Genomic DNA, 15258 nt, shown 5'->3' on the forward strand with positions numbered 1-15258 from the left:
GTAAAACAGTGTGAAATTGTGTTGTTCTTTAAGGTCAGTTTGTTTATTCAGTCATGAAAACAAAGAGTGTTTGTTTATTTATTTAGTTTGTTTAGACAAAACAAAAACAAGTCAATGAAGATCTTTCTCTTCTGATCTTCCCCAAAACTGCACAGTGCACCTTTAAAATGTGAAATCACATATTTTTGCTTATTTACTCTTAACTACAGCTACATCTAATAATCGATTAGTTGTGAACTTTTGAATAAGTCACCAACTATTTTAACAATCTCGCACTTTGAGTAATTTGTAAGGAAAAAAAAGTCAAAAAAATCTCGAATTTCAGCTTCTTAAATGTAAATGTTTTCAGTTTTCTTTCCTCCTCTGGACAAAACAAGACATTTGAGGACAGTAAAACAGTATGAAACTGTGTTGTCCTTCAAGGGCAGTTTGTTTATTCAGTTTATTCAGCCATGACAACAACGAGAGTGTTTATTTAGTTAGTTTAGGCATGAAATATCTTTCTCTTCTGATTCAAACGTCCTCCCCAAACCTACATACTGCACCTTTAACGCAAACATGACCAACAGACACACTTGCTCCCCCCCTCCCTCTGGTATAAGTCTCCTAAAAGCACCACTCGATCTGAATAGATCTCTACTGAGACCACTAAAAATAATTCACTGTTGTGTAACACAGCACAAGAGGGGGAATCACGGGCCTGCACAACTGCCTGTTTGTCCTGCCACCGTCTCGCTTTTTTGTTGCCTTGGATCCACAAGATGGCGACAAAACCCACAAGTGCACATTTACAGAACATCTTGTTCCTGTTCTCATCATACAGCATCATCACCATCTCCCCACATTGTCATTAAGAGCGATGGACAGACACCGGTCAAGGCATCTGACGTGACAGTTGTCTGAAAGGTCAAGGCTGCAGGTTGATGCCTCAGGAGTGTGTACTTAGCTTTTGAGAGAAAATTGTTGAGAAAATTAAACTTTAAAATGAAATGTTTAGATATCACAATGCTACATTTGTGCCACTTTAATGCTGAATTATTGTGAATGTGTGAGCAGTTGAACCCCTTGACCTGCTGGGGGTGTGGTGGAGGCACATGTTGGGAGCAGGTGGGTGTGTATGTGGTGGAGCTCGTCACGTGACGCACAGCCTGGCTACTGTCACGCTGGTATAAATCCACCTCTGGTGTATTTAGTCAGCCCTTTTTTCCGTCTCCACGCAAAGCCTCCTCAAGTCCAGGCTACAAAACAGTAGCTTCGACTTTTTCTTCTCCAGTCATGGCAGGTAAGTACTCTTTTTTTTAACATTTCAAACGTTTCCAACCTGCGTCCTCGTCCTCGTCCTCGTCCTCGCGGCTGCATTTCAGTGTTTTCTGTAAAAAAAAAAAGTTTTCAAAGTAGCGTTTTAAGTTCTCGCGGTGTTTTAGTTAAACATCGGTTTTTAAAGTCGCTCGTGTGGTCTTTGGTTTGTGATGTTGGAGCAGCTTTCCTGACGCGAGTGAGAGCGAAAAGTACATGTTGTCTCCCCCCCCCCATCTGTGATTGAAGCTGTCAGCCATGTCTTGAAACACGACCACCATATATGACAAGTCATTTGACCACAAGTCAGCCTCGATGACTGTGTGCTCCTCTGCGTTTGTCATGTTGTAAGTGTAGTGTGGAGACTTGTTAAGAAAAAAAAAGAAAAAAAAAAAAATCTGGTCGTGATGCGTTTAAGTGAATGACATGTCAGCTGAAAGAAAAATCATATTTGCAGTGGGACCCCTTTCAGGTCCTTGACCTTACATTTGGAAACACTGTGTGCTACTGTATGTGTCCCAACTCCCACCGGTGGTATGATCTTACTGGTTAAAATGGAAGAGAGGGGTGTGTGTGTGCAGCCTGAGCATTAACTGGGCCTACATGTAGGTTAGAGTTGAGCTTTTTTAACTTTAAACAGGCTCCTTGTAGTTTTGGAGAAGAAATTCAAACTCATAATGTCAATATTTGCAATTAATGAGGTAATAATACAAACTCAGACGCATTTATTTTTTCCATAACTGAAAAAACAAGCTGTTCTCTACTGTATTGAAGCCAGAAAGGTGGCAGGGTCCGCCACAGGATGAAATTGTGTTGTCCTCTTTCAAGGTCAGTTTTTTTTCAGTCATGAAAACATAGTTTGTCTCAAATCATGTCTCTTCTTCGCCAAAACTGCACATTACTCCTTTAACTTTCTGGGTCAGTACTTCAGTACTTGTTGTACCCACTGAAAAGGGGGCGTGAGAGGAAGGAGGTGTGGTGCCTGCGAACAGCCAGCGAGAGGGAACAACTTCTCCTGGCAACGCCACGACTGGCTCCACCTTATAGAAACACTTCATACACACTGTTCCTATTGTCTTACTTCTCACTTCTTGCTCATTATTGGTATGGTTGATATACCATCCACGTGGGATTCGTGTTGGCCCGTGTGCGACAGTCGCACAACCTCTCCAGCGCCGATGACTTCATCATCCCAGATTTTATATGTCCTCTCACAGGCTAGTCATTGTTCTCAAACATGACCTGGCAGGTAGCTGACAGATTTTTTCCCTCCCTGCCGTTTCAGGGGGAGGTAAAAGAACAGGCACCGCTCTGCAAATAAAACTCACCGTAATGAGACATTTAATCGGCTACCGGTCTTATTATTCTTGAAACGAGTGAGAACTCTCAGGTTGAGGCCAGACCATAGTGCTAGTGGAAATTCAGCTTGTTTTTGAGTATTTCAAAATGACAGATGTGTTTAATTTGGTGGATTGATGGAGACGCTAAGCTTCCAGATGTTTCAGACAGGAAAGGATCCATGGAAGAAGCTGTTGCAGTTGCACTTTTTAACCAATTTTGGGCAAATTCTGTTGTGTATATTTCATCTTCATGTGAATAACCAACCAAATGTGAAGGATTGGACTTCGTGTCCAGACATTTGCAGCATAGTTACAATACAGTTAAAGGTGCAGTGTGTAGGATATAGTGGCATTTAGCAGTGAGGTTTCAGATGGCGAACAACTGAACACCAAATGTTTCTCATTTCTGTCAAAAGATCCTCGTAAATAAGCCCTAAATCCTAAACACTGGACCTTTTTTAGGCATGTAAAGCATCAATGTCGATCTTAAAGGTGCAGTATGTAAGAATTCGCCACCTGTAAGTTCATAGTCTATACAAAGAGGGGACAGCATGTCACCAGAGTAACTGTTAACTGTAGCTGCTGTTAGCTAGTTAACTCAGTTAGCGGTGCAGCTAGCGGTAAGGACTGTGAACTGGGAACACCAGGGGAGTGTCGGTGTTTTACACACTTGTCTAAGACGAGGAGAGTCTACCGTCAAATATCTGGAATAAATGATATAGTTTCTATAGATCTAGTGTCAAAAAGTGGACTCATCATATCAGTGTTGTTAAATTTTAACCCTCTATGTTTCTGTCCTCTGCAGACCAGGCTTTTGTGACGTTGGCCACCAATGACAGCTATGCTCGGGGAGCCATGGTTCTGGCCAAGTCCCTCCGCAACCACAAAACATCCAAGAAGCTGGTGGCACTCATTGGTCCACATGTGTCAGAGGCTTGCCAGTAAGATACCTCACCTCCAAAAAGCAGTTAAACATCTCTGAATCACACCTGATGGTCATGTTTCCCAACTGGACTGTGTATGGTGATTCATTCTTTAGCGTTGTGAATCTTCAGGTCCGTGCTGAAGAGGATCTTCGACGAGGTGAAGGTGGTGGACGTGCTGGACAGCGGCGACACGGCGCACCTGGCCATGATGAAGAGGCCCGACCTGGGCGTCACCTTCACCAAACTCCACTGCTGGACTCTCACACATTACTCCAAATGTGTTTTCATGGACGCAGACACACTGGTGAGACAAATTTTTGCTTTGCAAGACAGACTGTTACTATGCGTGTGTGTGTGTACGTGTTTGTCCATTTGTTTGTTTTCTGCTTCCTAGGTGCTTTCAAATATAGATGAGCTGTTTGACAGAGAGGAGTTGTCAGCTGCTCCCGACCCTGGCTGGCCCGACTGCTTCAACTCCGGTGTGTTTGTTTTCTGTCCTTCTATGGAGACTTATGGCAAACTGCTTCAGTATTGTACAGAACACGGCAGCTTTGACGGTAAGTCAAGAGGAACACATTTCGACGCTTTGGTTTTGTGTTCAAAAGTATGTTCTCTGTTTTTAATGATATTGTAAATGGGGTTGCATTGATAGATACCTTGAAATCCTGATATTTTTCAGAAATTGTAATCGTAAATTGAAGAGTTTTAGACTGTTGGAATAATTTGGAGACATGACCTTGGCCTCTGGGACCTTTTTTTTTTAAATTGACATTTCACAGATTAAACCATTAATTGAAAATACTCAATAGTATAATCATTAGTTGTAGACTTACTTTCTTTTAAAGGAGTAGTTTGACATTTTGGGGAATACACTTGTTAGCTTTCGCGCAAAGACTTGAATTAATAGAGCGCTATTAGCACGAAATATAACCCCAGTAAAACCAAATTGTATGAATTAAACACTGTAATATAACATGTTAATGGGGTGAGCTTCCGACTATCGCGTTGCATCGCGTAACATCGGACGCTCTGTCCACACAGACGCTGTTAGATATGGACTTTTGTTATGTCGTGAACTGTTGAGTTCAGACTGGAGACGTGATTGGTCGAGTTAAAGATGGGTACTTGCTACCTACATTTGTACTTTTTAAACAGAAAATACACATTATATATTGTGATGTTGGAAATGACAATGAAATATAGCAAACAGCAAGGTGGTTGTAATAGCGACGCTGTGTTTTTTTCCCTGGTGGTCTCCCTTCGGCCAGATTATTATTATTATTATTATTTCAACTTAATATATCAACTCTTCATCCATGATGCAACGCTTTCAGCACAAGCGACAGGAAAAAGTACAATCAGGGCAGCTCAAACTGGCACCGGAAAACAATGCAATTGTGTCATTACTAAGTTCGCATTCAGTTAGGACAGTCATCATGCTAAGCTAACCATCTTCTACCTGTAGCTTCATATTTAGCAGACGCATGTTGAATAAGAGTGGTAACAATCTTCTCATCCAACTCTTGATTAGAACCAAATAAATGTATCTCCCAAAATATTTTCAGTATACCCACTATCAGTTATCCTTTTTATTTTCTATATGTTGGCATTAGATGAAATGTATTTATTTATGCCATTTACAACTTTCCCCTTTTTTAAAATAGACATTTCACATTTCTTGCCAAAAGCATCACAAGAAAGGATTTCGGTGTCTCGAATTGCCTAACCAGAAATGGTTTACCACCACTGACGTGTGATGATGTCGGTAGTCTTTTTTCCAGTCATGCTCACACATTCAGCTTCAGTGACATTGAGTTCTTGGTAACATGATGTTAAACCAAGCTTGTTTATCTTTTGCTCTAAGTAAGTCCTTTTAATCGAGCGCGGTGCCCAGGCACAAGGGCCTCCTGTCACAGACCGTCTAGCTCTGCTGAGTTATTCTCAGGGGCTCGTTGGGGTGGGGTGGAGGTTAAATTTGAGAGGGCCTGTTTTTGCACAGAGCACCGGTTGACATTCAGCAGCTCTTCTCGGTGAGGCGTACTGTAACTGAATTGTCGTTTTGGCTCCATATCGGGTTTACTGAACAGCTCAAATCGGCGGCTGAAGGGATCATTGCTGCATAGCTGTAGGGTGCTCTGCAGGTTTACCAGCTTTGCTTTCTGGAAGAAGTTACAGCAGTGTTTGAATGCTACATACAGCAGCTTCAACCTAACTCAGCCACTGGCATTTTTATTTTTAAAAAGTGGGTTCCAATGGGTATCCAGTAAACATTTTGCCTCGACAGAACATTCATTCATTCATGGGCAGCTTTTTTTAATATCCTTTTTAAACACTTCAACCTCCTAAAGTATACAGTTACGTCACCCCAGTCGAGCTTCACATACCTTTTTCAAACACACTAGCTCATAGCTTCTGTACATTGCTGTGTTGAGAAGCTTTCACCACTTATCAAATGTAAAACTAGAACCTGGGACTTACATGATCCTGTACATCGTATATGTGCTAAGATGTCTAACTGTGTCCTGTTTCTGTCAGCTGTCATTGTAACTGCAGAGGGATTCATTCAGAAATTTGTCAAATCTAAGAATCTTTTTATTTTCTTAAGAATATTAACTTGTAGCAGTGAGGTTGCAGATTGCAACCAACTGAATACCCCCCATCTCAAAAGGTCCTCTAAAATCAACTAGACCTCCGTTATCTATTTTTTTGGAGTTGTGTACTTAAATTATCCCAAATGTTTCCAAACCCAGAGAAATTTTACTCAAGGTAGTGGTGCTGTTTCTTTGGTAGCCTGTCGCTGTAAGTTCTGGGAAAACGTCAAATGATGCGTTGCGGAAGGAAGTCGGCGAATGTGACTAAACGTGACATGAATAAAACTTTAATATATTAAGTTGTCTGTGAACCTTCCTGCCGGAGTCACGTCAGGTAGATTTTTTTGGTGAAACAGTGACAACAACTCCCATGATCCCATGCTACATTATGACGTCATCAAGCTACGTCTGTTGTTTTTACGGTTTTCAGTGAGAGACTCGGCAAAAATCGCATACTGCGTGTTTAAGTTTTAAGATTATTTTGTCAAAATACTATATCCAAACTCAGTTCATGCAAGTGTGCAATGAGCTAAAATCACACCTGCCTATGTACCAGCTGGGCTCTATTCAGATTCATTGTGACCTCAAAATGCAACCGAACAAATGAAATACTTGTGGGATAAACAAATCAGGATGCAGTTCCATAGCAGGGCTCAGCCGAGCTTGTCCTTGTTAGCAGCAGTGAACCTTTTTAACATTAAATTACGAGCTGTTTTCCCTTGTGATACTCTGAAAGAGATTTCATCAGGGAGAGTTCATCGGAAAAACCAATTAGTTTGCTTGATAGTGGCCAAAGCTTTCAAGTGCCGACTCATTCTGGCTGCCACCAGTGTTTGATGGCAAGAATTTTTCCATCAGAATTGCCTCAGACACAGACATTATTGTCTCGCTTTTTTCAGAAAAAAAAATCCTTGTTGTCACTGGATATTGATGTGTTTTTCAGTTTAATATTATTTATATTCTTATATCCAATATTTCCATGTGATGTTCCTGTGTCTGTATGCCTGATGGCATCCTAATGAATAAAGCCGTCTTATTTATAGACATGGATGGTCTTTTCATGTGCGCTGAGGCATGAGATGAATTTTCTTTGACCTTTAGCATTTCACTTCCTCTACTGTAAGGAATACATGATGTACACATGCAGCTCTCTGCAGTACAGAGATGATATTGAAAAGTAGCTGAGGAAAGACAACAAGAAAATCATTTCTGCGGTTGAACCCTATCTGTTCATCTGTAGCTCCAGTGTTGTCTGCTGCCAAGACAAACTGGCAGAGTTCGATGCACATTCTTGCCGAGCTCTGCTCATCCCCTCAAAATGAAGATCCTTGGCCCCATATTAAGTTTTGAAATCCCCAGTGGAGGTTGTGGGTTCGGACAAACAGCAGCTATGTGTGTTATTTTAAACTGCGGCAGGCTGCGGTTTCACAGACTGTACAGGCCTGTGCTTTTTAGGAGCTACATGTGAAAGTTCTATTAACGGCCAACATCCCCCCTTGTGCCAGTGTCAGCCCTGTGAATTACTGTGTGGCTGCTGGGTGAAGCCATTTAGCATGAATAGTGAATGCTTGCATCATGTCTTTGCTTGCTTTCAGATTTAGTGATGTAACAGCGGAGATGTTCACAAAAAACAAAAAGATTTTAATAAAGGCTCAATTCAAATCTGGTTGTATACTCTTAACTGTAACCGACCTACTTAGCGTCAAATGCATCCCCTCGTCCCAAACTGTCCTCCCAGTTCTGTGTTTTACGTAAGCCAACGCCACGACAATGCCCCAGTTCTAAATTAGCCAAATTGAGCGAGGGCGAGTGGCTGTCCAGCCCTCCAGTCGGGCCCCCGGGACCTGGGGCAGCTCAAGTCCAAACTTTAAAATGGGTTCAACCCAGGGGGCAACGATAATTCAAGTCACCAGCCCAGAGAGTACCACAACATTTTAAATAGCCATGTCTCGTTGTATTATTTAAAGTTGAGTCGTCATGAACAGGGCTGAGGATCACAACACAACTACAGAAAAAAATCCCTGCATTCCAATACTGATAATGAAATAATACTTTTGAAGATTATTTACATGAGAAATATATATTTTTTCATGTAGTACAGCAAACCAAACTTCAAAAGTTGGTAAAATTATCATTTAAATCAGAAACCGTATCAAAGGATAAGGCCTTGTCAACAAGTATAGGGATAATTTTCAAAACGGATATTTTCCCCCTCCATTGTTGAAAAAAGATTCTGTCTACATGCTTCAAACAAGCATGCTGGGACAGGAGGTGGCAATAAAGTATACGTTAACGATAAATTGTGTACCAGACAAGAACATTCTGAGACTGCGTAGTGAGCTTATTCTATCAAAATAAAATTGTCCAAAAGCATAGAAAAACACAAAGTTGTGAACTCGTAATTCGAGCTAGCCGTGCTAACAAAGAGCTTAGATTGGTGCTAACCATGCACTGGTGGACTCCGGTACTGCCATGTTCGAATAAATGCTGAAAAAAGTGCCCTCTTGGATGCCTCTATGGCTCTCTACACTACAAATATATCACGACTTTCTGCCCCACCAGACAGAGCTGGTGCCCTTTTTATTGTTTTTGCCCCTGCCATCAAACATCCTGAGTCTGCCACTGTCCAGACGTAAACAAACTGGTACTCTGCCATTATTGTTCTTTCAGGGCATTCTCATGACACAAAACGACAATGGGCATCATGCATGAATGAATGGATGTGATTTCTTTTGTTTTCCAAACGTTTCGTTTTACTTGTCCACACAGACGCACAAGGGGAGGAGTTCTGAAAAATCTGCAGTTTAAAAGGCATTTCAAGTATTCTACGTTTTTAATGGCCTAAAACACTGTTCGCGTTTTTAAATTTTACAGTAAAACATCAAAATTACAGCCAAAAATAACCCACAGAGTAGCTTTGACTCGAGGCCTCTTCTCACGGCTGTGTGGGTGTGTATAGGCTGTGCTTGACTGCTCACAAACTTGTTTAATTGTGCTGCCCCTCAGGGAAAGAGCTATCAATTAATATCACATCAAACTTAATTTGAAATGTCATTCCCGGACTTGAATTTTTTTTTTTTTTTTTTTGAATGAAGAGAGATATTTCACAATGGATCAAATATCTCACTGTGTGATTCATACTGACAAACCCGGAGATTATTACCAGACGTGGCAGTTCTTCTCAGCTCTACAGAGCCTTTTAGTACCTTTTTGTGCTGAGTTATTCTCCGCAGCGAGCAGATGTGGTCAGTGACAAAGCTCTGACGCTCAGCACCAAATGGCAAAGTTGACCACTAGCAGGCCAACATGGCAACCGAAACACGAGTCCAGATGAATGCTACTGTTGCTTCATTCTGCTGGATGCGTAACGAGCAACTGTTTCGTAACACGTTTGGCATATCAACTTTCTGTGGTGATGAAATTGTTGTGTCTACATGATCTGATCTCTTGAGTCTCGAGGCTGCAAACTTAATATGTTAATGACGTGAAACACAGCAGTGTTTTTTTATGAGCTCTCTCTGACAAACCTTCAGGCAGCTGACAACACCGCGCCATAACTTTGCGCACCTCGAGCGGAGAACGAGTTTAGATATTAATATCAAAAGCTATGTTGCCATTATCTCATTAAGCTCTGTGACGATTATATGACTAAGTATATCCATATGGAATACAATACACTTTATTAAGCACCTGTGTGAGGGGAGTTTAATACACGAAGGATGTCAGTCCACAATGGAGCATTCAAATCAGCACTGCCATCTGTTTACTGCAGCCTATTGAAAGGCTTCTGGTGTTACTGAGCAGTTTCTGACTTTGAGCTGACTATTGGAGGTCAGTGAGCGCAAAAGGCAATCAGTCTTTGTCAGATATGAGATGAATAAATCCTCACTGCTGTGGTGGATAAGCCAAAAGAACTTGGCCATCCTATATATATACCCCCGGGCCTTTCGACAACACACTGATCTTTGATATTTCTCCATCAGAGGATAAGAGTAGGGTGTCACAGACATGCCCATGTGACAACACGTTCTGTACATTATGTCTCTGTGAATCTACTCTGTGCACATGCGTGGCTTCATATTGTAGTGTATATAATAAAAATGAGATCATTTAATTTCAAATAACCACAGCAGTTTGTAAAAGAAGGAAATGCAGCTCTGTGCTCAGAATGTGTGGGAACATTACTCTACCAGCTCGTCATTACTGATCGCAGCAGACTGCTGACTAATGTAGACTGGGCGGAAAGGCTAATTAATCTGGCTGTCACAGGTGGGCAGATCATTTGACTGCACTCTCTCACAGCTTTTCCTCTTTCAAATAAGCTTTTCCAGTCTTACAATAAAGCTGTCAAAGCTTTTTGTCGGCTGCGTTTTCGCAAGGTCACTCGACTGTTACGGCCACGCTATTATACAAATAAATAAGACCAATAAAACACCATAATCCTCGGTTTTAGGGCTGCAACTAACAAATATTTTGTTACGCTCATCCGTACAGTTAAAGGCGCACTATGTAGTTTTTGAGAAGAATTTTAATCGGAAGAGAAAGCTCTTGATTGACTGACTGATTTAAAAAAAAAAAAAATATATGCCTAAACAGATTTTGTTGACTGCTCACTGGGACTCTGCAGAAGTACAATCTACAAGTATAAATTACCAATCTAAAGATGATACATTAATTGAACCATTAAAGCAGTTTGAGTGATAATCTTTAAACCTTTTTTAGAGAGTTTAACCACATCTAAACTGCAGTTTTGCACAGATGATTCCTGTAGTATGTTGTAAGCATTGTGCCATATGTTGATTTTTATGTTTTCCTCTCTCTGCAGGAGGAGACCAAGGTGTTCTGAATGGTTACTTCAACACTTGGGCAACAGCTGACATATCAAAACACCTCCCCTTCATCTACAACCTCAGCAGCATAGCCATCTACACTTACCTTCCAGCATTCAAGCAGTAAGTGTCAATCACAGGTCATATTTCTAAAAAAAGAAAAACATTCACACGGTAGATAGACGTGAGATTGTGAATACTTCCTTTTGGTGTGTTTCCACAGTCTAAGCTACTTCAACTAGACAGTTGTATTATACTACAGCGGTCCGTCAACATAACTGTCGTCTTGCGTATCAGGTAAAGCCAGGTTGTAAGCAGATACTGGATCACATGAACGTGCAGTCACATCGTGACATGACATCAGGTTACGCGCGAGATGAGAAGATTCCAGCGGCTCTGCCGGTGCATCCCCCAACAGGCCTCAGAGCTGGGTTGAATATCCACCACTGAGCTCCCAACAGCTGAAACCAAATCCTAAAATAGAGTGGTTTATTTAAAGACCTTTTATGCTCGCGTCTAGGACTGGTCATTGTGCACTACGTCTAAAGCTCCCCCTCCCCTCCCATCCTCACCGCCTCTTAGTTTCTATGAGGAGAGAGGTTTAGATGCAAACCTCATCAACAAGCTCTTAGGTTTGGTATTTCCTGGCAATCAAATCAGGATGACAGGGGTGATAAACAAGTATTTGCTTGTTGGTAGTTGTCAGCAGTTGTAGCGCTTCCAATGGCTGCCAAACACAGCAAAACAACCCCCCAGCCCCAGGCCATATTCATATTTATGTGTTCATATGCAGTTTTGGCACGGTTGGTAATAATCACAATTTAATATAATGTAGTCCAGTGCAAGCCTGATAACACATCTACAACAAGCAACGTTAAGCCTTATTTTAAAATGAGTTTCCTGTTGTTGTGATACGGGTTGAGACAGCAGAGCTTTTCTAAAACTGTAATATACTTCTGCTTGCTGACAACATGTTGACCACAGCTTTCTACAGAGTGCTATTACTATTGTGTTTCTTTCATTATTGACATTAGGGTTTAATTTTAAAGTAATGCATCGCTACAACACGTTAACAACCACGGAGGATGGATACCACGGGTTGGTTCTGGAAAAAAGTCTGGCATTTCTGTCAGTTTTTAAACAAATGCTAAAGTAAATTGTTTGAAACACGTGTTGGCACAAATGGAATTAGCAGTTAGCAGGGAGCATTTTTGACCCTTAATTTTCTTCTCCTAAATTCATCTCTAAAATGAAAATACTTGTATATTCACTCATTTCAGATATGGTGGCAATGCCAAGGTGGTCCATTTCCTAGGGAAGACCAAGCCATGGAGTTACACATTTGACCCCAAAGCCAAACAGATCGCAGGGAGTGTGCATGAAGCCACCTCACATCCGACCTTCCTTATGGACTGGTGGACCCTGTACTCGAGCACCGTGGTGCCCATGCTGCAGGAGCAATATGGAGATGAGCCTTTCCAGTCCGGATGTGTGGAGGTGAATGAACACATTTGTTTTTTTGCACCATCAGTCCTGCATTTACACCGAGAGTTGGAGATCTTTTAATCTTACAAATGATGTGGTTGATTTGCCTTTTTTACAGTATCACTTTTTGTTTATATGTCTAGCCTGCAACAAAATTAAATTACTTCAGAGCTGACTTGAGATGCCACAGTTATGGCCAAGTGTACACCGATCAGCCTCAACATTGAATGAACTAACGGGTGATGTGAATAACACTGATCCTTGGATCAACCTTGGATTCAGGCATTCATGTAGAGGCCACTTGACATGCACCACCCAACCAAACATCTTTTGCAGAACAAGTACACCCCCTTATGGCAACTGCACTCCCTGATTGCAGTGCCCTACCACACCCAAAAACTGCAAAGGAATAGCTCAAGGAACACGACAAAGAGCTCAAGGTTTCGACCTGGCCTGATCCCAATCCGATTGAGCATCTGTGGGACTTGATTGGGAACTTGGAGGCAGGAAGGCCACCCCTCGAGCTCTTTTGTCAGGTTCATCGGGCCATTCCCGAGCAGTTTTTCGGTGTCTCAGGGTGCATTGTCCTGCTTGGGGAGGCCACCACCATCTGGGTTTTCTTGGTCTCTTGACAATGTTTTGGTAAGTGATGCGGCATCCACATAAATACCAGGACCCAAGGTTTCCCAGCAGATCATTGCACTGTAACGAGACGAGCAATCTTCAATTTATTTCACCCGTTGGTTCTTTTACAGTGTGACTGATGGGTGTGAAAGCCAGTGGATACTTGCACGTGGTGCGTCGTAAATGCAGGAAATGTTTGGAAATGTGTTAAACTGCACTTTGCTGTCACATTTCCCCCCTTTTTTTAATTTATGCCTTTTATTTTATTTTGTCTCCGATTCTGGATGGTACACTTCTTTCTGTCTTCCCATTCATCTCATAAAGATCCAGTACATTGAAATAGTCACTGAGATTGAGAGTGAGAGTGAACAACAGGTATGGTGTAATATTGGTGTTGTTTGTAAGCAGTTTGTTGGCACCTGGTTTAATGCTATTACTGCTCCTCCTCTAAAATCAAAGCTGGTTTAATGCTAGTACTGCTCTTAATTACTACTCGTAAATTAGAGCTTAAGCTTGCATTTGCCTACGGCCATTAATTAGGAAATGCTACGAATGGCGAGTCCAGTGCTTTCAAAGAGCAATGAGCGCTAAGGATGTGTTCTGCGCAGTCTGTATCTCCTGTCACAGATTAATTTTCTTTTCCCCTTCTCTTTGTTTCCCTATTTTGTATTGTTTTTATATATTTTTTTTTCTCAGTTTGAGAGCCAGTCTTCATATGCACAAGCACAAGAACCCCAGCTGTCCTCAGAAGAACGGAAGCAGAAATGGGAGCAAGGTCAGGCAGACTACATGGGAATGGACTCATTTGACAACATCAAGAAAAAGCTTGACACTTTCCTCAAATAGAGAAGCGACGCAGCGGGATATCAACAGAGCACTTGCAGTTTAACAAACCATCACCACGCGTCTCTCAAGAAGATACTGTAAGACAGGTTTTCCTTTTGTACCTGTTTCTCAACTAGAAATGAGTTGAGTCTCTCCTTCCACCAGCACTACCCTCTCCATACTCCAAAGACGGAGCCGTTTAAATGGGAAATAAAAAGTTAAATATCAAACGGCTTTAATTGTCTATGCAAGACTGTCATTATTCAGTGACCCGCCACGGGTAGCTGTTCTGTTACACTGTGAAGAAAATCAAAAGATTTATCATAAGATTAATTCACTTGTTTTTTGCAATAAAAATGTTGCATTATTTTTTTTTCACGTCAGTGCTTCTTGTAAAAAAGGATGTGGCAACAAGAGTTAAACTGGCGTTTTGTATCTGTGTCTCAGATTAGCAGTCACTTACATGAACATTCTGTCCTTTTTCTTTTTTTTTTTACCATGCAGTCATCTAGAAATCTTCTGAGCATTAATATGTCCTTCTCTCAGAAGTGTATTGCTCTTGAATTAAAACAGCCTCATAGATATAAAACATGTTTACAGCACTTCTAAAGGCCATGGTATGGTCAGTTAGCCATACATATACACTAGATCCTTTGTGCCTTAGTGTCTTGCTCTCTCTATTGCCATCATCCTATCTGTACTTGACTAGCAGCTTTTTCTGTAGGTGATGAGATTTATTATTTTCTTGTGTTTTACTTGACCAGCATGTTGACTGTACCACAAAATCTTTCATCTGGTATAATAAAACCGTCTTTAAAAGTTTTGGATTTCCTTGGATGTTTTTTTTTTTTTTTTTTTTTTACCACTGGAGTGTGCTCTTTTATATTTGTGGGTAAAACTAGGTTGTAATTGTTGTTGTTTTTTAATTTTTAAAAATGTTTTTTTATAGATGATTGAGATTGATTATATTCAAGTGATAGGCGGGCTTGGGGAGTAACGGAATACATGTAACAGGATTAAATAATTAGGAATAAAAAAAAAGTGAATTATTCTAGTAAAGTTACAGACAAAAATATGTAATTAAATTACAGATACATTCAGTAAAATAGAGGATTACTAACAGGCTTACAATTTCTAAATAAACACTGATGTAACCTGCGCACACATGACAACACACAAGCACTCTGGTCTTGAGTGAAATCAAGTAAACAGTACACACTTGTTATGAAGATTAACTAAAAATCATCTTTATTTGCACGTTTGGTATTGAGGTAATCCAAAAGTAACGAAAAAGTAATCAAATTACATTACTTTAATATTGTGATGCTTGCATCACATTACA

The 15258-nt window shown here is 40.9% G+C and overlaps 1 protein-coding gene across 1 annotated transcript; it reads left to right on the forward strand.

Moving 5' to 3' along the window:
- Positions 1 to 1149: 1149 nt before the first annotated feature.
- gyg1b (glycogenin 1b) lies at positions 1150 to 14738 on the forward strand. The gene is made up of 7 exons (XM_073488040.1): positions 1150 to 1282; positions 3442 to 3577; positions 3692 to 3866; positions 3957 to 4119; positions 10979 to 11105; positions 12263 to 12479; positions 13788 to 14738. Exons 1-7 carry the CDS (start codon positions 1276 to 1278, stop codon positions 13935 to 13937), a joined length of 975 nt encoding a protein of 324 aa, XP_073344141.1. The 5' UTR covers positions 1150 to 1275; the 3' UTR covers positions 13938 to 14738.
- The last annotated feature ends 520 nt before the right edge of the window (positions 14739 to 15258 follow it).

The sequence above is a fragment of the Pagrus major genome, chromosome 19 (genome assembly GCF_040436345.1).
Source record: "Pagrus major chromosome 19, Pma_NU_1.0".
Taxonomy (NCBI): domain Eukaryota; kingdom Metazoa; phylum Chordata; class Actinopteri; order Spariformes; family Sparidae; genus Pagrus; species Pagrus major.

What these genes read in the sequence shown, in the direction of transcription:
- gyg1b (XM_073488040.1), top strand. An exon ending in CATGTGTCAGAGGCTTGCCA is followed by an intron (nt 3,578 to 3,691) that starts GTAAGATACCTC and finishes GTGAATCTTCAG; the next exon opens with GTCCGTGCTGAAGAGGATCT. An exon ending in TACCTTCCAGCATTCAAGCA is followed by an intron (nt 11,106 to 12,262) that starts GTAAGTGTCAAT and finishes CACTCATTTCAG; the next exon opens with ATATGGTGGCAATGCCAAGG.